This window comes from Carcharodon carcharias, chromosome 18, assembly GCF_017639515.1.
Source record: "Carcharodon carcharias isolate sCarCar2 chromosome 18, sCarCar2.pri, whole genome shotgun sequence".
Lineage (NCBI taxonomy): Eukaryota > Metazoa > Chordata > Chondrichthyes > Lamniformes > Lamnidae > Carcharodon > Carcharodon carcharias.
In genome coordinates, this window is record NC_054484.1 from 84,984,798 (window position 1) to 85,009,136 (window position 24,339).

At 47.0% G+C, this 24,339-nt stretch overlaps 1 protein-coding gene across 4 annotated transcripts in view; it reads right to left on the minus strand.

The window, feature by feature from the left end:
• Positions 1-24,339, minus strand: part of LOC121290654 (pleckstrin homology-like domain family B member 1) — a 250,600-nt gene that overhangs the window by 152,609 nt on the left and 73,652 nt on the right. For 3 of the 4 annotated variants that reach the window (XM_041211388.1, XM_041211386.1, XM_041211389.1), the window contains 2 exons: positions 12,073-12,195; positions 3,778-5,096 (listed from right to left, as the gene is read on the minus strand). In XM_041211388.1, the coding sequence (XP_041067322.1) occupies positions 3,778-5,096; positions 12,073-12,195 (1,442 nt within the window). Of the gene's footprint in view, positions 1-3,777; positions 5,097-12,072; positions 12,196-14,268; positions 14,288-24,339 lie in introns of those variants that run through there. The other variant, XM_041211390.1, reaches the window with a different exon arrangement.

Below are 24,339 nucleotides of genomic sequence, written 5' to 3' on the forward strand. Positions count from 1 at the left end.
CATCTGGAACACTCTGCACAGTTTTAATAAAGGATATAATTGCATTAGAAGCAGTTCAGAGAATGTTCACTCAACTGATTCCTGGGATGAGGGGGTTACTTTATGAGGAAAGGTTGGACAGGCTGGACCTGTACACATTGGAGTTTAGAAGAATGAGATGTGATCTTATTGAAACATATAAGACCCTGAGGGGACTTGACAGGGTGGATGCTGAAAGGATGTTTCCCCACGTGAGAGAGACTAGAACTAGGGCACACTGTTTAAAAACAAAGTGTCTCCCATTTAAGACAAAGATTAGGTGATGCTCTTTTCTCAGGGGGTCATTAGCCTTTGAAATTCTCTTCCCCAGAGAGCAGTGGAGGCTGGGTCATTGAATATGTTCAAGGTCAGTTAGGCAGGTTCTTGTTCGACAAGGGAGTCAAGGGTTACGGGGGGCAAACAGGAAAGTGGAGTTGAGGCCACAATCAGATCAGCTATGATCTTATCGAATGGCAGAGCAGGCTCGAGGGACCAAATGGAAAACTCCTGCTCCTAGTTCGTGTCTTCTTGTGTTCATGCACCTGAGTTTTTACCTAGAGGCCTCACTCACAGGCAACATTTCACGTCTGAGCTATCACTATATCCGGTGAAGTGAGTTAACAATGAGACTTGTGACAGTAATTTCCAGCCTGAACACCTGCAGTGCAGATAATCTCCCAACACACCTCATTACGACTCTCCAAATCCAACAATTTGGAGAGGATCTCTTCAAAGTTATTTAGAGTGCTCATTCCCGGACGATTTGATAAGAAACTCAAATGTCAACCCTGTTTGGAAGCGGGGGTAATCCTTCACAGAAAAAACTCATTTCCAATGCTTTTTTTTTAAAACTTTTTGAGCAAAAGAGATTGCTGAGAGGGAGAGAGAGTAAGGAACAGAGAGAGAGAGAGACAGGATGACAGGTGGAAAGGAACAGTTCCATCATTTGTACTTTATTTCTCTTTATTTGGCTCCTTCAAAGACAATTAGGCAATAATTATTTTCCAAGCACCAATCAGGAGAGATTTGCTTCACTGTCACTGGGCAGATCCTTTCCAAATCCTCTCACGCCCCAGAAAACCCAGCACACTGTGCTTCAGAGAGAGAGGCTGAGAAACAGGCTGAGTGGAACAACAGAGAGGCTGAGACAGGCTAAGAAAGAAAGAGAGAGAGAAAAAATATATAATTGTGAGAATAAGTAAAAATGAAAAATGGCTATTTTCTTATTGTTACACATTAGATTTGTCAAATTGTCTAATTATCAATCTGCACTGGATAATGATACATGCTTTATACATGCTAGTACCGAACCTGAGTATTTCTAAAAAAGAGGCTTGCTGTAGAAGTTTTTAATCTTGCACTCATCAGGGTAGATGCAAGAATGCCAAATTTCAAATTGTCCTCTGCAGGCAAAAGGAGCATGTCTAGGCATTGCACCATTTTAGAATCAAATTAAAGTGTGGGAGACAATAGTTCCCAGGTGCATTCTCCATGGCAACACCTCAACCAGAGTTGGCTTGCCAACCAATCAGCACACTTTTATCATGCAGTAGAAACTTGGGCCCTTTGAAATTTGGCATTCTTGCATCTGTCCTGATGAGTGCAAGATGAAAAGTTTTGACAGCATGTCTCTTTTCTCAGCTATACAGAGGCAACATAGAATGGCTGAGTGGGTGATCCAGCTTGGCCTCCTCCAGAGATCCCCAGCATCACAGATGCCACTCTTCAGCCAATTCAATTCACTCCCCATGATATCAAGAAACGGCTGAAAGCACTGGATAGTGCAAAGGCAAAGCAGCCCACTTGATTGGCAGCCTATCCACAAACATTCACTCCCTCCACCACTGATGAACAGTGACAGCAGTATGCACCATCTACAAGATGCACTGCAGGAACTCACCAAAGCTCCTTAGACAGTGCCTTCCAGAGCCACGACAACCCTTATCTAGAAGGACAAGGGCAGCAGATAGATGGGAACACCACCACCTGGAAGTTCCCCTCCAAGCCACTCACCATCCTGACTTGGAAATATATCACCTTTCCTTCACTGTCGCTGGGTCAAAATCCTGGAACTCCTTCCCTAACAGCACTATGGGTGTACCTACACCACATGGACCGCAGTGGTTCAAGAAGGCAGCTCACCACCACCTTCTCAAGGGCAACAAGGGATGGGCACTAAATGCTGGTCCAGCCACCAACGCTCACAACCCATGTATGAATAAATGTTAAAAACCATGGGATAATTACAGCCTCTGTTTTTCTGCTCTGAAAGTCAACCAACACTTGTTAATATGATGATATGTTAATTACTGCAATGGTATCAGCACATGGAATTGGCAGCAGGGATGCCACAAGAGAAATGGTTGGAATGTGGAAAGCAAAAAAGGAGTTAAGGAATTTCTCTTACACCATTTTGCTCTTTTACACATACACGTACTCCCCTCTCCTGCTGTGCATGCACTCTTTCTCTCTCTCACACACTCCCTCACACATGGGAGGTGGTTGCATTGAATTACAGGATCTGGATGTGGTTGGGTCTGTTCTGGGACACTTCCAGCCACAAGACAATCTCTATATTACAACAATCCACAAGGACATGGATCAGAAAAGAGGAAGAAGTGACCGGGGGAGGGAAAGGTATTGATCAGGATTGAGATAAATCATGAGCAGGATGGATCAGGGGGAGATGGAGTGATGGACCGGGAGGATGAGGGGTATCAATCAGGAGCAGAAGGGGCTGATCAATTGGGAGGGGGATAGGGAGGAGGGAATCGATTGGGAGGGTAAGGGGGAGGCATATATTGATCGGGAGAGAGGAGGGGTGGCTGGCAGTGTCTCCTATGGAGTCAGATGAAAGATTCCCATACCTCACAGTGTCACTTTCAGGATTTTAAACACCTGTCACTTTGCGGCCTTCTTTAAGGACAACCTGTAGGCCGCAGGCCTCTGGCCAAATCATTTACTTAGAGAGGCTTCAAACAGGTTGTAGGCCCCTGATTGGCATTCAGAATGTTCCTAGTGCCTGTTTTAGACAGGACCACTGAGCACCTTTGTTGATGCCTTTACCAATACAGTGGGCAGCGCACCTCAACTGTGGAAAGTACAGGAACACCAGCCACCATTTTGGACACTTTAGGCCTATTTCAGGCCTTTGGAACTATCACAGTTTTATCAGATTTATAGGGCACTACTTGAATGGATAATAATGATGTTCTTCTTTGTAGTATCTCCAGTAAACAAAATCACCATGTAAATGTTGTGAATCCCTTCAATAAATGGCTGTTAAGAACTAGAGGGTATGGAAATAAATACCAGCTGGAACACTGGGTGTACTTTTGACAAATTTAAAAGTTAATTACTTTTCAAGCATTCTTTAGGATGTGGGCATCGCTGGCTAGGCCCTCGAGAGGGTGATGGTGAACAGCCTTCTTGAATCGCTGTAGTCCATGTGGAGTAGGTGCACCCACAGTGCTGTGAGCCAGTACTAATGACTCGATCAGAGCAGTGACGGAACGAGGAGTGCCCATCCCAGGAGTTCACAGAACTCAACTCCCAACAAATCACCTTGACTGCTGTTACACAAACGCTCTCACTCATTCAGTCTGAGGGTGAAATCTGTCACTAGACTGTGTGCTCAGAAGTAGGGCCCTGTCTGAATCCACAATGGAAGGTCCATCAACAGATTATCGAGTGCGTACCCACTTTATCTCCTCTCACCGTAAGACAACAATGCCATTGGTTCTGGACCTCTCTACTCACCAGACGCTCCATCTCCTGTTCACGGAGCCTCTCTTCCTTTTGTCGTTGATGGTAACCCATCAAATCCTCCTCGTTCCCTCCGACTGAGCTGATGCTGCTGGTACGCTTGCGGAACGCAGGAGACGCAGAGCGCTGTCCCAGTGCTGTCACCGTCAGCTTACCCGTGTCACCAGCATGGGAGTCCAGGAGGCTGCTAAGGCTGCTCCGACTCCAAAACACCTGGTCAATGGCGTCAATGGAGAAGTCCCCCCCTCCATTCTGAAACTCCTTCCTCCTGGGATCAAAGGTAAAGGGACTATCCCTATCATGAAAATGGGGTGGTGAAGCCAGGGAGATCTTCTGAGCAATCCTCGGGCTTCCTGTGACATGGTGCTCCTCATGTCCTTCCCCGGCGATGCTTGAGTATGGCGATGCTGCTTGGCTTGGGTGTGCGTACTGAGATTCTTTCATTGGGAGAGGGAAATACCTCGGACCCAAATCCCTGGATTCATCCACGGTGTACCTCGGTTTCAGGCAGTCCACAGACTGGATGGATGCAAATGGCACCAGCTGGTTGTCTCCAGGCTTGTGCAGTCTCGGGAGTGAACGACTGTGCACTCCCATTTGCCGGAGACAACTCCCGGACACTTCCCTGGCTCGGGAACTGGGTCCAAAAGCCCCTTCACCAATGGCAATCCTCTCCCGGCCTAAGTGGCAACAATCGGTGGGGCTGCACGACAGATGCAGCTTGCGAGGCAGCCTGGGGCTCGATGGCATGCTGGCCGATTCCTTGCCGCGGTTTGCGGTGGCCCGGACCGACGCGAGGCCTAAACGGGTGCTTTCCGGCAACGTTGTGTCATCCCACGCCCCCCGTCTGGAGAAGTTTTCTGCGAAGGGGTTTCCATAAGCAAAGGCCTGAGCCCTCGAGCCGTTCCACAGCTCCTGTCTCCTCCCCCAGTAGACGTCGTAGGGGGAGGAAACCGTTGGCGACGGTGGGCTCTGCGGAGGAGTTGGCGATCTGACCGGAAAGAACCTCTGGAAACCACTGCCGGCCTGCTTGTCCGCCAAGGAGGGTGAGAACTGGGGATAAAATGGCGGTGGTGTGGCATTGCGGCTGGTGAGCACTCTGGGTGCAAATCGCTTTCCTTCATTGGGCGAGGTCTCAGGGGGGCTCCTGACCTGCCCGTCAGAACGTGGGATGTATCTGCTCGTTTTCATCAGGTTGACCATGTTCTGAATGGTGTTGTCATCTACGTAACCATGGCAACTCGGTTCCAATCCAAACTGTCTGGAGGTTGGGCTCTGGGTTGCTGCCTGGTGCTCTCTGATGTTGGAAAAATCTGTCAGAAACAATAGAAGAATTAGAGCAGGCTCATTTCGGTTTTCGCCCCGAGCAATCCTGCTAACTACAGGCGCATCATAGCCGCTGAGTCGGGTAATGTAACATTTCCAGTACGGAGCTGGAAAGGGAGGGTTTTCTGGGGAGTCACTGTGACTCCTGGACTACAGCTCCTTGCTGGGAGTGTGGGGTTTACACTTTGTTATTTAGAAGTGACAAAGCAGATAGTAAGAACTACAAAAAGAGAGTGTGAAAAGTCCCTTGCAAGGAATTTGAAAATCAGCACAAAAAACCTTTACAATTATATCTGGTAAAACAGAATGGTCAGAAGCTATGTGGGTCTATAGAAGAATGAGAGGTGATCTTATTGAAATCCCTGCTTCTGAGGGAGCTTGACAGGCCAGGTGCTAAGAGGATGTTTCGCCTCATGGGGGAATCTAGAACTGGAGGCACAGTTTAAAAATAAGGGGTCTCCCATTTCAGACAGAGATGTGGAGGACATTTTTCTCTCAGAGGGTCATTAATCTTTGGAACTCTCTTCCCCAGAGAGCAGTGGAGGCTGGGTCATTGACTATTTTCAAGGCTGAGTTAGACAGATTTTTGATTGACCAGGGAGTGGAGGGTTATGAAGGGACAGGTCGGAAAGTGGAGTTAAAGCCTCAATCAGATCAGCCATGATTGTAATGAGTGGTAGAGCAGGCCTGAGGGGCTGAGTGGCCTACTCCTGCTCCTATTTCTTAGGGCTTTATTTAAAACTGACAATGGCCATTCCATGAATGATGGACATCTTAAATAACTATTTTGTGTCAGTATTTACAACAGAGGAAGAGATCAGCATGCCAGACATCCCAAAGAAACTAACATTGAATGAGGGACAGGGACTCAACAAAATGAACGCATCAACAGCAGTGAAGAAAATCGTGGCACGACAGAGCGGCCAAACCCCCAGGACCCAATGGTTTCAATGCAGGGTTTTAAAGAAGGTAGGTGAAAACATTACAGATCCCAAACTCTAATCTCCCAAAGCTCTCCTCGAATCTAGAATTGTTCCTTTAGATTGGAACATTGCTTACGTATTTAAAAACGGTGAGGGAAACCAGCGAATTGTAGACCAGTCAGCTAACATCTGCCGCCAGGAAATTATCAGTCTGTAATTAAGGGTAGAGGGACCAAACACTGAAAATATTCAGCTGATCAGAGGAAGCCAGTGTGGATTTATAAAGGGTGGTCCACAGAGCCATAGAAAACTTACGGTGCAGAAAGAGGCCATTCAGCCCATCACCTCTGCGCCGGCCAAAGAAAGAGGAAAAATAGAAACTAGCCGTTCATTTTAATTCCACTTTCCAGCACCTGCTCTGTAGCCTTGCAGGTTACAGCACTTCAAGTGTAGATCCAGGTATCATTTAAATGAGTTGAGCATTTCAGCCTCAATCACCAACTCAGGCAGTGAATTCCAGATGCCCACCACTCTCTGAGTGAAAAAGTTTTTCTTCATCTCCCCTCTAATCCTTCTACCAATCACCTTAAATCTGTGGTAATTGACCCCTCAGCTAGGAGAAACAGATCTTTCCTGTCAATCCTATCCAGGTCCCTCAATCTCGTACACCTCAATTAGATCACCCCTCAGCCTCCTCTGTTCTAAGTGAAACAACCCCAGCCTATCCAATCTTTCTTCATTGCTGCAATTTTCAAGCCCTGGCAGCATTCTTCTAAATCTCCTCTGCACTGTCTCCAGAGTAATTATGTCCTTCCTGTAATGTGACCAGAACTGTACACAAAATTCCAGCTGTGGCCTAACCAGCATTTTATACATCCCTGCTTTTGTATTCTATACCTTAACCAATAAAGGAAAACATTCCATATACTTTCTTAATCACTTTATCCACCTGTCCTCCACCTTCAGGGACCTTTGGACATGTACTCCAAGGTCTCTCACTTCCCCAACCCCTCTCAATATTCTCTCGTTTACTAAGTATTTCCTAGTTTTGTTTACCCTCCCCAAATGCATAACCTCACACTTCTGTGGATTGAATTCCATTTGCCACTTTTCTACCCACTCAACCAAACCATTGATATCATTTTGGAGTCAAAAGCTATCCTCTTCACTATCAACTACATGGCCAATTTTTGTGTCATCTGCAAATTTCCCAGTCATGCCACCTACATTTAAGTCCAAATCATTAATATATACAACAAACAGCCAGGGACCCAACACTGGGCCCTGTGGAACACACTGGAAACCGCTTTCCACTCACAAAAACATCCATCAGCCATTACCCTTTGTTTCCTGTCACTGAGTCTATTTTGAATCCAACTCACCACATTCCCCTGTATCCCATGGGATTTTACTTTTCTGACCAGTCTGCCATGTGGGACCTTGTCAAATGCCTTACTAAAATCCATGTAGACAACATCCACTGCACTACCCTCATCAATCCTCCTTGTTACTTCCTCAAAACATTCTATTAAGTTAGTAAGACACGATCTTCCCCTAACAAAACCATGCTGACTATCCCTGATTAATCCCTGCATTTCTAAGTGACAGTTTATCCTGTGTCTCAGGATTGATTCCAATAATTTGCCCACCACTGAAGTCAGACTGACCGGCCTATAATTTTCTGGCCTATCCCTCGCAACCTTTTTTAAATATTGGTACAATGTTTGCAGATCTCCAATCCTCCGAAACCTCGCCTGTATCTAGTGAGGATTGGAAAATGATCCTCAGAGCATCTGTTATTTCCTCCCTGGCTCCCTTTAACAACCTGGGATACAATCCATCTGGCCCTGTTTATTTATCCACCTTCAAGGATGTCAGTCTCTCCAGTACATCCTCTCTTACTATGCTTATTGAATCTAATATTTCACACTCCTCCTCTTTAACTAGAATGTCTGCATCATCCCTCTGCTTAGTAAAGACAGACACAAAGTACTCTGAGTACCCTGCCCACATTTTCAACATCAATGCACAAGTTACCATGTATATCTCTGATAGACCCTACCCTTTCCTTAGTTATTCTCTTGCTCTGAATGCATTGGTAAAACATCTTTGGGCTTTCTTTGATTTTACCTGCCAATATTTTTTCATATCCTCTCTGTGCTTTCCTAATTACCTTTTTTACTTCATCCCCTGTACCTTTCTCCTCAAGACTTTCTGCAGTATTAAGTTTTTTGTGGCTGTCACAAGCTTTCCTTTTCTGTTTTATCGTACCCTTTATGCTTCTAGATAACCAGGGGCTCTAGATTTGGGAGTACTACCCTTTTTTTGTGGGGACATGTCTACACTGTGCCCATAGAATCTTGCTTTTGAATGCCTCTCACTGATTTGACACTGTTTTCCCTTCTCGTAGCTACTATGAAGAGCTGACTAAAGGAGCGAACAGGGGAGTGTCTATGAATGTTATTTATATCAATTTCCATAAGGCATTTGATAAAGTCCCTCAAAAGAGACTGTTAACTAAAGTTGAGGCCCATGGAACTGAAGGCAAATTATTGACCCAATTAGGAAATTAGCTGGGGGTCAGGAAACAGAAAATAGGAATAATGGGCAGGTTCTCTGTTTTAACTGGATCCACGCTGGATGGTGAAGTTGAAACTAAGACACAACAGTTTTCTTTGCTGGAGTTTATTGACCTAGTTCACAGTCAATGCTACCCCACCATGCCAATGTCCCAGTATCCCCATATACAGCAGTACAAATACCTATCACCTGTTTAATAATATAATGCCATTAAACTAACAATGTAATTACCATTAACCCATAAGAATATAATTAACTGACACTCTAATGGTTGATGGTTCCTCTCAGCAACACCAGGAAGGCGAATGTCTCACAAGGAACTGTTTTGGTGTCTCAAATATTCACTTCATTTATTAATGACTTAGATGATGGGATAGAAAACCACACATCCAAATTTTCCAATAGATATGTAGACAGTGTAGATTGAAGGGAAAAATTACACACAGCTATTGATAGATCAAGTGAGTGGGCAAAACTGTGGGAAAATGTGAGGTTATCCAACTTGGACCTAAAAAGGATAGAACAGAATACTTTCTCAATGGTGAAAAATGGGGATCCACATGGATTCTGAGGTGCAGATACATAGATCATTAAGATGGTATGAACAAGCACAGAAAATAATCAAAAAAGCTACTGGAATGCTGGAAGTTCTTCCTTGTGGACTAGGATGCACGGGGGTAGTAGTCATGCAAAGCCCTGGTTAGACCACATGCAAAGGTTTACAAAGCCCTGGTTAGACCACACCTTGAGTCACTGTGAGCAGTTCTGTACCCCACACCTTAGGAAGGATATATTGACCTTTGAGGGACTGCAGTGCAGCTTTTTCAGAATGCTCCCTGGTCTCCAAGGGTTAAATTACGAGGCGAGATTTCACAAACTAGGGTTGTGTTCCCTGGGATTTAGAAGATTGAGGGATAATTTGATCAAAGGTTTCAAGATATTATGGGGAAGAGATAGAGAAACTATTTCTAGTGGTTGGGGAGTCAGGACAAGTGGATACAATCTAAAAGTTAGAAGCAGACTATTCAGTGAAATTAGGAAACAATTCTACACACAAAGGCTGGTTGAAGTTTGGAACTCTCTCCCACAAACAGCACTTGATGCTGGATCAATTGTTACTTTTATATCTGAGAGTGATAGGCTTTTGTTAACTATAGGTATTAAGAGATGTGGAGCTAAAGTAGGTACATGGAGTTAGGTCACACTTCAGCCATGATCCCATTGAATGGTGGAACAGGCTCAAGGGGATGAATGTTCTACGCCCACTCTTATGTTGCTAAGTTAACTTAACTAGCACACCATCAGCCCTGGCTCAATGATAGCACACAAAGACTGTCTCAGAGTCTTGAGCACATAACCTAGGCTGATGCTCTCCAGTTCAGTACTGAGGGAGTGCTACATTGTCAGGGATGCCACCACTCGGAAGGGACCTGAAAATAAGGGCCCAACTCCACTGTCCCACGTGATGTGATTTGAGAAACAGGAAAGGTGCTCTTCCCTGGTATCCTGGCCAACATTTCTTGTTCAACCAGCATCATTAAAACGGACTGTCTGGTCATTACTACATTGCTGTTTTGTGGGAGCTTGCTGTGCACAAATTGGCTGCTACATTACAGCCAATGAAGTACCTTTTGAAGTATAGTCACTGTTGTAAAGTGGTTTAAGATAGCCTAACATTGCAACAGGTGCTGTAAAAATGCAGGTCTGCCTTTCGTCCTTTGAGCGCAGCTCCCTGCCTGACTCTCGTGTGTTTGACTTAACCACGCAAGTTGTCAGGTGGTGTCACTGAATCAGGAGGTTGGGGACTGAAGGCCTAACTCGACAGTACTGAGCAATAATCCAGGGGACACTCCTGGTGCAGTAACTGAAGAAGTGTCAGCCAGCACAGGCAGTGACACTTTTTCTCCGACAGGGAAACACGGCCAGCTGGCTCGGTAGGACGAGAAAGCTGGCCAAACTCATGGCAGCCTTTTAACATTCAATCAATGCCCTCCTGGTGACAGATCACCGTCCCATACCTAGAGCTCTCTGCCTTGAAGCTTGAAGGACAAGCCCTACGCGGGATTCATCAGAGAGGAGCATGCGCAACAGGTTGAAGATGACTACAAACTGACGGCCGATATTCGTAAAACTGCCCAACAAAGTAGCTCCTTGTCTTTGACTCAAACAGTGACACTGCAGAGGAGGAAGCCTTTCGGCCCATCGAGGCTCTGTTGCTTCTTTGAGTGGGCTGTTCAATGAGTCCCACTTGTCCTATAACCCCGCAAAATCTTTCCTTTTCAAGTATTTATCCAATTCGTGTGAAATGTATTATTGGATCTGTATCCAGTGCCCTTTCAGGCAGTGCACCCCAACCGCCTGCATAAGGAGAGGGAGTGGCAATGTGGTATTCTCACTGGAGTAGTATTCCAGAGACCCAGGGTAATGCTCTGGGGACCTTGGTTCAAATCCCACCACGGCAGATGGCCAAGTTTGAATACAATATTTTTAAAAATCTGAAATTAAAAGTCTACTGATTGTCATTCATCTAAGGACCTTTAGGGAAGGAAATCTGCCACCATCACCTGGTCTGGCCTACATGCGACTCCAGGCCCACAGCAATGTGGTTGGCTCTGAAATGACCTAGCAAGCCATTCCAGTTCTCAAGGGCAATTAGGGATGAGCAATAAATGCTGGCCTAGCCAGCAACGCTCACATCCCATGAATGAATAAAAACAATATTCACACCCCCACCTCTGATTCTTTTACTGATTCTCTTCAATCTGTGTCCCTCTGGTTACCGATCCTCCTGCCAGAGGAAACAGTTTTTCCTTATTTATCCTTCTTGCATTTTGTACAGGAAGCAGAGATGAAACAGTGATTTGAACCCTGGACCTTCTGATTAACAAGTCTGATGCGCTACCAGCTGAACTACTCGGGCTCTTCCAAATGCATTCTTAACTGTGCGTTTTCTCTGAATGTTAAGTCCTTCTGTATTTCTGCCACAGCACAAGATAGGAGGTTTGGTCAGTAATGACAGACCAACAAAGAAACGCCCTACGCAACAAGTCAGTCCTAAAGGTTTGATGAATGAATCAGGATTATCGGGGGACTGCTGGTATTTGGAACTAGCTGATGACAGCAGGGATGGCTCTCAGCTTATCAAAGATAAAGAGAAAAGCAAAAATGTTCCAGTGAGAAAAACTCAAGTTTGTTTTTAAACATTGCTAAACGCTGAGCTGATGAAGAATTCTGCAGACGTGGGCTATAAAGTATTGTTGGTGTTTGGGAGCTGGACTCAGGAACTCCCCATGAAGATACAGGATGAGATCATTGGAAGTTGAAGGGGAGCCGGGACACGGCACATTCAGCATCTCGGAGACTGAAAATAAACAGATTAATCCTGTAGGCCCTAAAGGGCAAAGTAGCTAACTCCTGCTCACTCCCAAACAGGCCCTAATATTCATACCCCATTTCCTACCTGGAACCAAGCTGGGCGAGGAGATTAAAATCTCACTGTCGGGCTTCATGTTCTTTATACGTCTGGCTTCTATGGGATGGTTGAATCGAAAGTAGTTCGATTGGCCCAGGCACAGAATGCAACCTGCAGTAAATGAATACAAGAAAAGTGTTATCAATTATTGTATTTTGGGGCTCTTTCTTCGAGGAGACATTTTCCCAGTTTCTGATTGGCACATGACAAGCAATAATATGATTATTAACCTGTACCAATCAGATTGCAGAACCAAAGCCAGCGAGCAGCCATGACAGTTTGCCGTTGGTCCTTGTGGCAGAGCGGCTCGAGGCTGCCACTTCTGGCCAGCTGTGGTAGTGGTGTAAATCGGGCCGGCAGGAGCTGAGGCTAGGTGACAGATCAGTCCCACCACAGTTGGGCCAGGAAACAGAAGGACACTTCCTTTAATGTTAATTGGGGGCAGAATTGTCAACCACTGAGATATGACAGGTTTTCAAATGTAAACCATGCCATTGTTACCCGCTGATATCTAAGAAAGATAGATTAGTCATAGAGTCACAGCTGCACAAAAAGAGGCCTTTCAGCCCATCGAGTCCATACCATCCCTCCATAGAGCAATCCAGTCATTTCCATTCCCCTGCTCGATCCCTGTAGCCCTGCAAGTTTATTACTTTCAAGTGCCCATCCAATTTCCTTTTAAAATCATTCATCTTCTCTGCTTCCACCAGCCTCATGGGCAGTGTGTTCCAGGTCATTACCACTCACTGCGTAAAAATGCTCCTCCCCACATCCCCCCACCCCCAGCACCATATCGCTTGCCCAAAACCTTCAACCTGTGTCCCCTAGTCCTTGTTCAATTAGCCAACAGGAACAGCTTTTCTTTGTCTATCTTATCCAAATTTGTCATAACCTTGTACACGAGTATCAAATCTCCCCTCAATCTCTTTTGCTCCAAGGAGAACAAACCCCAGCTTCTCTAACCTAACATCCCTTCTCCCTGGAACCATTCTGGTAAATCTCCTCTGCACCCTCTCAAGGACCCTCACATCCTTCCTGAAGGATGGTGACCAGAGCTGGACACAATAAAGCTCTGGCCTAACCAGAACTTTGTACAGGTTCATCATAACTTCTTCTGCACTCAATACCTCATTTATGAAGCCCAAGATCCCACATGCTTTGCTAACCACTCTCTCAGTATATCCTGCCATCTTCAAAGATCTATTTACATGCAGATTCAGGGGTGATTTAACAGAGGTGTTTAAGATGATGGGTTTGTTCAGGTGGATAGAGAGAAATTTTTTTCTCCTGTGGGGCATCATCCAGAACAAAGGGGCATCACCTCAAAACGAGAGCTTGTCTGTTCAGGGGTGATGTCAGGAGGCACTGCTTCACACAACGGAGTGTGGAAATCTGGAACTCTCTCCCCCCAGAGTGTTGTGGAGACAGGGGACAATGAAATTGTCAAGGCTAAGATTTTAGTTAGGTAGGACTATCAAACGATCTGGAGCTAAGGAGGGCAAATTGAGTTGAGGTACAGGTCAGCCATGATCCAACAGAATGGCAAAACAGGCTTGGGGGGGCTGAATAGCCTCCTCCTGTTCCTATGTAACAAGATCAAGGGTTGAATAGCCTCTTTCTATTCCTATGTAACAGGTTCAAGGGGCTGAGTGGCCTCCTCCTGTTCCTACATTTCTTAAGGCGCATTAGGACTTTGCTAAGGGCTGTTCTGGGAGTACCATGCTGCTGTCAGAAAGCTCTTGTTGAGACTATCGTTCTAACCCCCAGCCCCAGGGTTCAGGAACAGAACACACATCCCAGTCACAATATCTCGCGTTTTCTCATCCATCACCTACCCCACTCCTCATTCCGCTGTTGGATTATCTCGACCCTCCATTACTCCCCTAGGCATCAAGCCCGTTATGTACATCAATACAACCTGAAATTCAGGGTATGTAATAATGGCCAGAATGAAAGGCAGGGCTAAGGGAGACAAATCATCCAATTTAACATTTCTGGCACACAGCAAGATCTGGAAGCCTGTCAGGGGCTAGCAGACTCGAACCACAGCTCAGTTGACTATGAATTAACTTGAACAGATTGGGAAGCATAGAGGCTATGGTTTAGGGGTGCAGCCCTTGAGCCCCTGGATCGCACTCCTGCCGCACAAACTCCTGCATGCTGAATGTTACCAGCAATGTTTACCTTCTGTTTCTAATTAGTCACAGGCAGGCATGGATCCCGTTCAACAAACCTCCTAAAATGACCAGGACGGCGGCAGAGTTGCTGCTTCATCGAGTCTCAGCCACAGAATCTTTGAGAGAGAGGCTTGTTATTCATGCGCACAGCTCCAAACATCTGGAAAGCATTCAATCTTTAGAAGTTCCAGATGTTCACTCATGGTTTGTTTGCCAAGATTCCTTTTAAACTGCAATTTCTTTTCATATGTTCAAAACACCATCTTCTACAATCTGTACAATGCCAATGTGAAAAGGCAGGCAAATTCCTCAGATGTTTCACTGCCTACACATTTCCCAAACAGACTCAGAGCTTAAAGCAGTAAAAGGCGGCATGACATTGTTGGGAGGGGGATCGTGGAATCCCATCCATCGCCATATTTGGTCAAAGACAAAGGAAAACATATTATGAGTGTAGTCCTGGAATGATTCCCTTCTTCAGCTCTCCAGTCAGAACATTTATTCTCGGCCTCAGAAACATTGGCCCAGCGTCTGCTGCCATAAGGACACTGACCTTAGTGACACAAGCCATTTTTAATCTGCAAATCGATCAGCAGCTTGTGAGGGGGAAGAGATAGCCCATAAAATGCAAATGGCCACAGGTTACTGGGCGGTTTGTGTTGCTCCGCTGTTACCTTTGCAAAAACAGCCTCAAACTCCCTGCGAGTTTAAGAAATGTCTGCGTTTGCACATGAATTACCCCTTCTTCACCACAGAGCCAGTACTTAATGACCTGAGCACCCATTTAATAGCAAGATTTATGCTCGTGCAATGCCACTCTCCAGCCCAGAAAATGAAGAACTTCAACCGTGGGTCTCATTCCTACAGGTGGTGGATTGTTGTTAGGGCTTATAAAAAATGTCAGTGTATTTTTTACATTTTTTAAAACTTTTTTATTTCTTCTTTAATCCCAGTCTTTATTTCCCTCTCTATTTCTCTTTCTGTACCTGATTTGACTCCAGTTCACCCTATTGCCATCTCTGTCTTTCTTTCTTCTCATTGGTTAAGAGGAAAAGGCTTGAGTATTGCTGAAAAGGGAGACATGTTGTTGAAGCTTTTCATCTTGCACTCATCAGGACAAATGCAAGAATGCCAAATTTCAAACAATCTCAATTTATGCTACAGAAGAAAGGGGCTCTGATTGGTCCAAGATGCCCCAATGCCCTTGCTGTGCGTTCTCAGCCTGCACTTCCAGCAACTCAAAAAGCAACAACATTACAATTTTAATGGTACAGGAAAAAATCTAACTCATGGAGCAAATTGCAAGGCCAGCAAATTCTGAGCCAATGAAGTGTGGTAAATAACACAAGAGAGAAACAAAATAAACTCTTCATAATTGTAGACTAGAGGAAATCTTAATATCCAGAACAAGCCAAAAGGAAATATTCTGGCTAATGCAGAGCAAGCGAGCTAAACTGAAAGACCCAGAATTTCAGCTTTGAGGAACTACAGTAACAATAGAAGATGGCAGGCAGGGTGAGAGGAATGATATCCCAACTCGCTCCAGCTCCCCAAATCAAGGGTTAAACTGCTCCAAACTAGAAATGTTAACCCTGCTTCTCTCTCCACAGATGCTGTCAGATCTGCTGAGTTTTTCCAGCAATTTCTGTTTTTATTTCAGATTTCCAGCATTTGCAGTATTTTGCTTTTACCTTTAAACAGCTCCACCCCCACCACTGCCCCTCCTGACTGATGGTGGACTTACGATCCAAGTCAAAGGTCAGAGAACCTTTGGACCCCAGCTGGAATTCAGTGACAATGTGAAAAAATAGCAGAGTCCCAGAAAACTAAATAAACAATATTTGACACAAAACAGTGACACAGCTCGGGGGCAAAAGTTAAACCTTCAGGGCAGTGCGCACACAGCTCCTAACTGCGCCAATATTTAGTACACCAAATTCTGTCTGTTCAGGTTTATAAAATCAAGTCCAAACTATGTGATCCTGTCTAGCTCATCTGCTGCTGAAACCCTCATCCATGTCTTTGTCACCTCTAGACTCGGCTGGTTGGTCTCCCACATTCTACCCTTTGTAAACTTGAAGGTTATCCAAAACTCTGCTGCCTGTGTCCTAACTCACAGCAGCTCCCGTTCACCTATCACTCCTGTGCTCAACACTGGCCCCGGGTCAAGAAACACTCGATTTAAAATTCTCATCCTTGTTTGCAAATGCTTCTGTGGCCTCATCCCTCCCTATCTGTGTAACCTTCTCCAACCCCACAACCCTTCGAGGTATCTGTGCTCCTCTAAATCTGGCCTCTTGTGCATCCCTGGTTTTAATTGCTCCACCACTGGTGGCCATGCCTTCAGCTGCCTGGGCCCCAAGCTCCGGAATTCCCTCCCTTCACCTCTCCTTCTCACTTTCCTCCTTTAAGACATTCCTTAAAACCAATCTCTCTTACCAAGCTTTTGGTCACCTAATCTAATATCTCCTTATGTGGCTCAGTGTCAGACTTAGCTTTATAATGCTCCTGTAAAGCCCCTTGGGACGTTTCATTACATTAAAGATGCTACATAAATATAAGTTGTTGTTAATACGTATTAAAACTAGGTCCTAAACGTCTTAATACGTTCTTATTCAGTAACAGAATGTGAGCGTCACTGGCATTTATTGCCCATCTCTAATTGCCCTTGAGAGGTGGTGATGAGCTACCTTCTTGAACCGCTGCAGTCCATGTGGTGTAGGTACACCCACAGTGCTGTTAGGGAGGGAGTTCCAGGATTTTGACCCAGCAACAGTGAAGGAACGGAGATATATTTCCAAATCAGGATGGTGTGTGACTGGAAGGGAACTTCTAGGTGGTGGTGTTCCCATGTGTCTGCTGCCCTTGTCCTTCTAGATGGTAGTGGTCATGGGTTTGGAAGGTGCTGTCTAAGGAGCCTTGGTGAATTTCTGCAGTGCATTTTGTAGATGGTACACACTGCTGCCACTGTGCATCGGTGGTGGAGGGAGTGAATGTTTAAGGTGGTGGATGGGGAGCCAATCAAGTCACTCAGAGAGAGAGAGGGAACAGTGGGAAATGATGATGTTGAAATCAAGGCAAAATGTCAGATATGCTGTACAAACAGCACATCAAACCCAAAGTTAATTCAATTCAATTCTTATCTCAGTTTGAATCCATAGGATAAAAACTTTTAAAATGACCTTTGGTAAAGTCAATGTGAAGATAGATTTAATAAACAGAAGTTCTCCCCCACAGTGTGCTGGTCAATATTTATCCCTCAAACACCCACCATGTTGCAGAGGATCAAATAAAATGCTGTGCAATGCCCACCTGAGGCTGCCACTGCTTTGTCAGCTACTTTCACCAAACTAGGCCTACAATGATCCTCAAAGAGACTACTGCAACCAACAAGCTAAGTGTCCACTGGCCAGAATGTGCAGATGCTCCCAAACCTGAATTTAAAATCACACCTTTCTAGGCCATTGTTTAATCATTGATCACACTGCCTTCTGTGTGATCATGCTGTGCACAAGCGCATTCCCGACAATGCAGTGACCTTACTGCCTGGTAAAATGCTTTGGGCGTGCTGGACTCAGCATGGAAGCTGTACAAATGTAAATTCTTTCTTCGGCCAAAAATGTGGTCAGGCCTCCGTTTGTAACACAGTGTCCAGTTTTTGTCTCCTCACATGATATTGCGGCTGATGTCAAGATTTGGAAAGATTGCTAAGGAGGGCAGGCAGACTAACGCATCCCTAGTTACTCAGATAGACTCAAAGAGCTGGGACTGCACACTTTAAAGAGGCATAGACTTGGGGGTGATCTGATTTAGATTTGTAAGATGAAGGAGATATTAGATTGTGTTTGTGTGCAACTAAATAGGCTTGAGGTGATATGGGCTCACAATCTGAAATGATATAATCCAGACCTAGGTTAGAGGTTGAGGGGTGGTCCCTTTGCCCAGAGAAGACTGGCCTTCTGCAATAAGCTGGCACCGTCTACAATAAAACTCTGGTTAGGCTGCAACTAGAGTACTGCATGCAGTTCAGGATGTGAGGGCCCTCGGAAGGTTGCAGAGGAGATTTACCAGAATGGTTCCAGGAATGAGGAGCTATTCGGCACATGGTTAGGTTGGAGAAGCTGGGGCTGTTCTCCTTGGAGCAAAGGAGATTGAGGGGAGACTATTACATGTTTGGATAAGATAGACAAAGAAAAGCTGAAACAAAAACAGCAAATGCTGGAAAAACTCAGTGGGTTAACAGAGTTAATGTCCATATGACTTTTCTTCAGAGCAGGGTCATAAGAAGGGTCATACAGACTCAAAACATTAACTCTGCTTCTCTCTCCACAGATGATACCAGACCAGCTGAGTTTTTCCAGCATTTTCTGTTTTTATTTCAGATTCCCAGCATCCACAGTATTTTGCTTTTATCTCAAATTAAAGCTGTTCCTATTAGCTGATAGTACAAGGGCTAAGGGATGCGGATTTAAGATTTTGGGCAAGAGATACAGGGGGCAATGTGAGGAAGAACTTTTTTACACAGTGACTGGTTAATAGCTGGAACTCGCTGCCGATGAGGGTGGTGGTGGTGGAGACAATCGATGATTTGAAAAGGAAATTGGATGGGTGCTTGAGGGAAATAAACTTGCAGGGATACAGGGATTGAGCAGGGGAATGGGGCTGATTGGATTGCTCGACAGAGAGCAGGCAGAGAATCAATGGGCTGAATGGCCTCCTTTTGTACCCTAATGACTGATTTGCTGAAGTCCTTCAAGTGAGGACTGGGCCTGTTTTGGACAGGGCCGCTGATCACCACACAGAAGATCTGTAACAATAATAATAAAAATACCTGGAAAAACTCAGCAGGTCTGACAGCATCTGCGGAGAGGAACACAGTTAATGTTTCTAGTCCGTATGACCCTTCAACAGAATGAAAGAAAAATAGAAAAGAGGTGAAATATAAGCTGGTTTAAGGGGGGATGGGACAGGTAGAGCTATAAATCTGTAACAATGATCAGTGTCAGGTGACCTCCTGGGCCAATTATTCAGGAGCAAGGTTGGTTGGATGGTTGGTTGGGGGGGCAGGGGTGAAGGGGCATTGAGGGAGCAGGTGGGGACGTCACAGAGAAATTTCCTAAATTTCCCCCTCCCTATATCGGCCTGTATTTTTATTTGGTCTTCCACCTCTCCCTGATAATAAAATCCCTAAAGCAGTCATGTATTCACAACTTAAACTTGGTCACCTCCTGTGAGGTGGGCCCAGATTAAGATTCAAGGCAAAAACAGAAATACCTGGAAAAACTCAGCAGGTCTGGCAGCATCGGCGGAGAAGAACAAAGTTGATGTTTCGAGTCCTCAAGTTCGAGTTTTGAGGACTCGAAACGTCAACTTTGTTCTTCTCCACCGATGCTGCCAGACTTGCCGAGTTTTTCTAGGTATTTCTGTTTTTGTTTTGGATTTCCAGCATCCGCAGATTTTTGTTTTTAAGATTCAAGGACTCCTTGAAGGCAAACCTCAGGAAATGTGGTATGTCGAGCACTGACTGGGAGAAAACACAAAAGGACGAACAACCTGGGGCGCGATCTTCTGGAGCGACCCATCCAACAGCAAAGAACACAAGCAGCTAAGGACAAAAAGCAAATTAGAAAGGCCGGCTGTCCCAACATTGTCATTTTGTCCTTGCCCACACTATGGAGAGCCATGAAGGTCTGAAGTCGGGCCTCACAGACACGTTAGAACGCACAACACTTTACACATACAAGAAACGGCCATCTTCAATAATGAAGAGAAGACAATGATGATGGTGGGACGGTGGGGCTGAGGGGGTCAGGGGAGGGGCTAAGTGGGGCGTGGAGCGGCTAGGCGGCAGAGGGGCTGGGTGGCAGAGGGGCTGGGGGCAGAGGGGCTGTGGGGGCAGAGGGGCTGGGGGGGGCAGAGGGACAGAGGGGCTGGGGGGGCAGAGGGATGGGGAGCGGAGGGATGGGGAGCGGAGGGATGGGGAGCGGAGGGATGGGGAGCGGAGGGATGGGGAGCGGAGGGATGGGGAGCGGAGGGATGGGGAGCGGAGGGATGGGGAGCGGAGGGATGGGGAGCGGAGGGATGGGGAGCGGAGGGATGGGGAGCGGAGGGATGGGGAGCGGAGGGATGGGGGGCGGAGGGATGGGGGCAGAGGGCTGGGGGGTGGAGGGGCTGGGGGGGCAGAGGGGCTGGGGGGCGGAGGGATGGAGGGCGGAGGGATGGAGGGCGGAGGGATGGGGAGCGGAGGGATGGGGAGCGGAGGGATGGGGAGCGGAGGGATGGAGAGCGGAGGGATGGGGAGCGGAGGGATGGGGAGCGGAGGGATGGGGAGCGGAGGGATGGGGAGCGGAGGGATGGGGAGCGGAGGGATGGGGGGCGGAGGGATGGGGGCAGAGGGCTGGGGGGTGGAGGGGCTGGGGGGGCAGAGGGGCTGGGGGGCGGAGGGATGGAGGGCGGAGGGATGGAGGGCGGAGGGATGGGGAGCGGAGGGATGGGGAGCAGAGGGATGGGGAGCGGAGGGATGGGGAGCGGAGGGATGGGGAGCGGAGGGATGGGAGCGGAGGAGGGAGGGATGGGGAGCGGAGGGATGGGGAGCGGAGGGATGGGGAGCGGAGGGATGGGGAGCGGAGGGATGGGGGGCGGAGGGATGGGGCGGAGGGATGGGGAGCGGAGGGATGGGGGGGTGGAGGGATGGGGGCGGAGGGATGGGGGGCGGAGCTGCCATTGATGTCACATTTTGAGGTGCCTCCCTCCCTGAGGGACAGAGTTAAGGAGGTGTCTGAAATGTTGATCAATGAGGAGGTGTCTTTCGGAGTCAGCGGGTGGGGGGCAGTGTGCAGGTCTGACCCACAGAGCTCACACTCAGCTGGGGAACTGACTGAGACCGAGGGTTGACAGAGACAGTCTGGGACCCTGGATTTTAAGTGTCTGTGAGAGAAACATGACTTTTCCTGACAGAGGGTTAATCCTGAGCCTGCAAACACAGTGGTCGTTTGAAACAATCCGTCACTGTGAAACATCCTGTTAACCAGTTAATTCAGCACTTGGGGCTGATAATGAGAGAATCTGCCATGGTTTCAACAGAAGTGCTAAGCAGCAGAAATGTGGAATAGGACAGCAGTAAGTCTGCTCCAGGTACGCCTGACACTACAGCCCTGACCCTTCATGATCAGTAAAATTACTGGGAGAATTAAAGAGAAGCAGACCATTCGACCCAACTGCTCCACACGAACCTGCAGCCATCCTGTTACAGTCACACTATCAGCATATCCTTCTATTCCTTTACTTAACCACTTATCCCTGAAATGCATGTAAAGCTGTGCAGACACAGGGGTTAAAATGCCCTCTTAAGGCTGCACCCAAGTCTAGGACGCACTGCCTTCATTCTCTGCTGTCTCCTGTCTCCTCTGAACCCTCTCATCATCCCAACAAGACAAACTTAACAGCAAAGCAGGGAAAATACTTACACAACGGGTCAGCAAGGCAGCATTACACTGGCCTGGGGTCACCACCAGGGGCCGAACAGCTTGTTTGAAGGGGGGCGGGGGGGGTGGGGTGTGTGGGGGGAAGAAAAGTGTTTCTCAAGACATCAGCACTCAGTTTAAAGGCAACCAATGGGACACAGTGTTCGACAGAGAGCCCATCCTCCTTCCGGGAGGATTTGAACAGAACTCTGGCTACACAGACACTCCGCCCTCCCAGTTTTTGGGAATATTTCCATTTCTCTTTCAATTATAGTGGCGGGATGATTGTGCAAGTCTCGGTGACCCCGCCCCGTCAGCACACACACACACTCAAACATTCGGACTGTGTCCCTCTGACTGTGAAGACCTTCACTCCTGCCCTGAACAGGATGCTTTACGCAGTCTGGTATGTGAGGGCGCGCCTAAACACTGCTGTCTCACAAGTTGCAGACTGCCCCTCGTCCCAGCTAGACCGCCAGGCAATTTCAGTTCAGTTTCAGTCTGGGAGCAAGTCTGGAGGAGACAGCTCACCTCCCTCCCCTCCCTACCATCTGGCACTCAGGGGAGGACCCACCCCCAAATGCCCCCCTAACACGGTTCTGCTGGGACCTGACAGTCGATCAGGGCAAAAACAAATGCCAATCTGAGATGGATTGCGAATTGTCTGCAAAGTAATGGAACAATCTTGAAGTTTTTTTTTAAACCCTGCCCCAGGATAGGAGACAGCAAACCACATGTTTATTAAACCCAGTCGGCTCCGATTCACTAGAAGTCTTTTATTGTGCAGAAAAGAATGTGTGCGATCCAATAATGAATGGGTGCTGCTCTCTCCCGTTTCCCCCAATAAAAATACTGAGTTTTGAATAATTCCAGCGTCTTTGCTTTAGGCTGCAGACACCTTCACACAATCAGCAGCTCGAGTTGGAACTGGTCCAAAGAGACAACCAACACCCCACCCCCACTTCACCCAACCCATGTTACACCTCAGTCAATTAGAAAGTGGGTGGGAAAAGTTCTGTCTGCTCTTACCCCTGTGACGGCACCGTGTGTCCCAGGCGCCACTTAAGTGCAAGTTGTCGCTCTTGTGTAAAATGGGCAGCTGATTGGCTGTAAAAAAAACAAAAAACTGCGGATGCTGGAAATCCAAAACAAAAACAGAATTACCTGGGAAAAACTCAGCAGGTCTGGCAGCATCGGTGGAGAAGAAAAGAGTTGACGTTTCGAGTCCTCATGACCCTTCAACAGAGTCTGTGGAAGGGTCATGAGGACTCGAAATGTCAACTCTTTTCTTCTCCGCCGATGCTGCCAGACCTGCTGAGTTTTTCCAGGTAATTCTGATTGTGCCAGCTTCGCAAGACCACCCAATCCGCACTGTATGGGCAGCATTCTCTCGAGGGTGGGGGGAGAGAGGCGGTCAGATTAAACAGAACAAGACAGAGCACAGGCTGATCGAATCCCTACAGCAATCTCCTGCTGCAATGTGGGGCACAGACACACACACTCACACAGAGACACACACACACACACACAGGGGTACATACACACACACACAGAGGCACACACACAGAGGCACACATACTCACAAAGACACACACTCTTACAGACACACGCACTCACACAGAGGCACACAGACACACACACTCAGAGACAGACACACACACACAGGGAGACACACACACAGAGACACACACACAGACACACACAGGGAGACACACACACACAGAGACACACACACACAGAGAGACACACACACAGAGACACACACACAGAGACACACACACATACTCACAGACACACACACAGAGACACACACCCACAGAGACACACACTTTCACGGACACACAGACACACACACACACACACAAAGAGTCACACACACACACACACACACAGGCACACAGTCACACTCTCATGGACACACACAGACACACAGACAGAGACACAGACAGACACACACACACAGGCACACACACACAGGCACACACACACAGGCACACACACACACACACACACACAGGCACACACACACACACACAGGTCCCACATGAACCAGTGCTGGTCAGTTGCCAATCGTAGGATCCTACATTCACGGGATGTGGGCATTTCTGGCAAGGCCACAATTAACGCCCATTCCCAATTGCCCCTGAGGGCCTTAAGAGTGAAACACACTATATCCATCTGGACCTCATGTCCACATGTCAAGTTCTGAACAAACACTTGGCAGTTTGGACAGCAGACATGCTGTGGGATTGGAGTCACATAGACAGTCAGACCTGCATTTAAACAGCACCTTTCCAACCATAGAGTTTCCAAAGCACTTCACAGCCAATGAATTACTTTAAATGTAGCCACTGTTGTAATGTAGGAAAACAAAAGCCAACTTGCACACAGCAAGATCCCACAAACAGCAAGTGAAAAATGGCCAGATGATCTGATTTAGTAATCCTGGTCAAGAGCTAAACATTGGCCTACTCCCCAACACGTCTTCAAAATCATGACATGGGATCCTTTACATCTGTCCAAGGGGGCAGACAGAGCCTCAGAATGTCTCATCTAAAAGCTGACACCTCCGACAGAGCAGCGCTCCCTCAGTACTGACCCTCCGACAGTGCAGC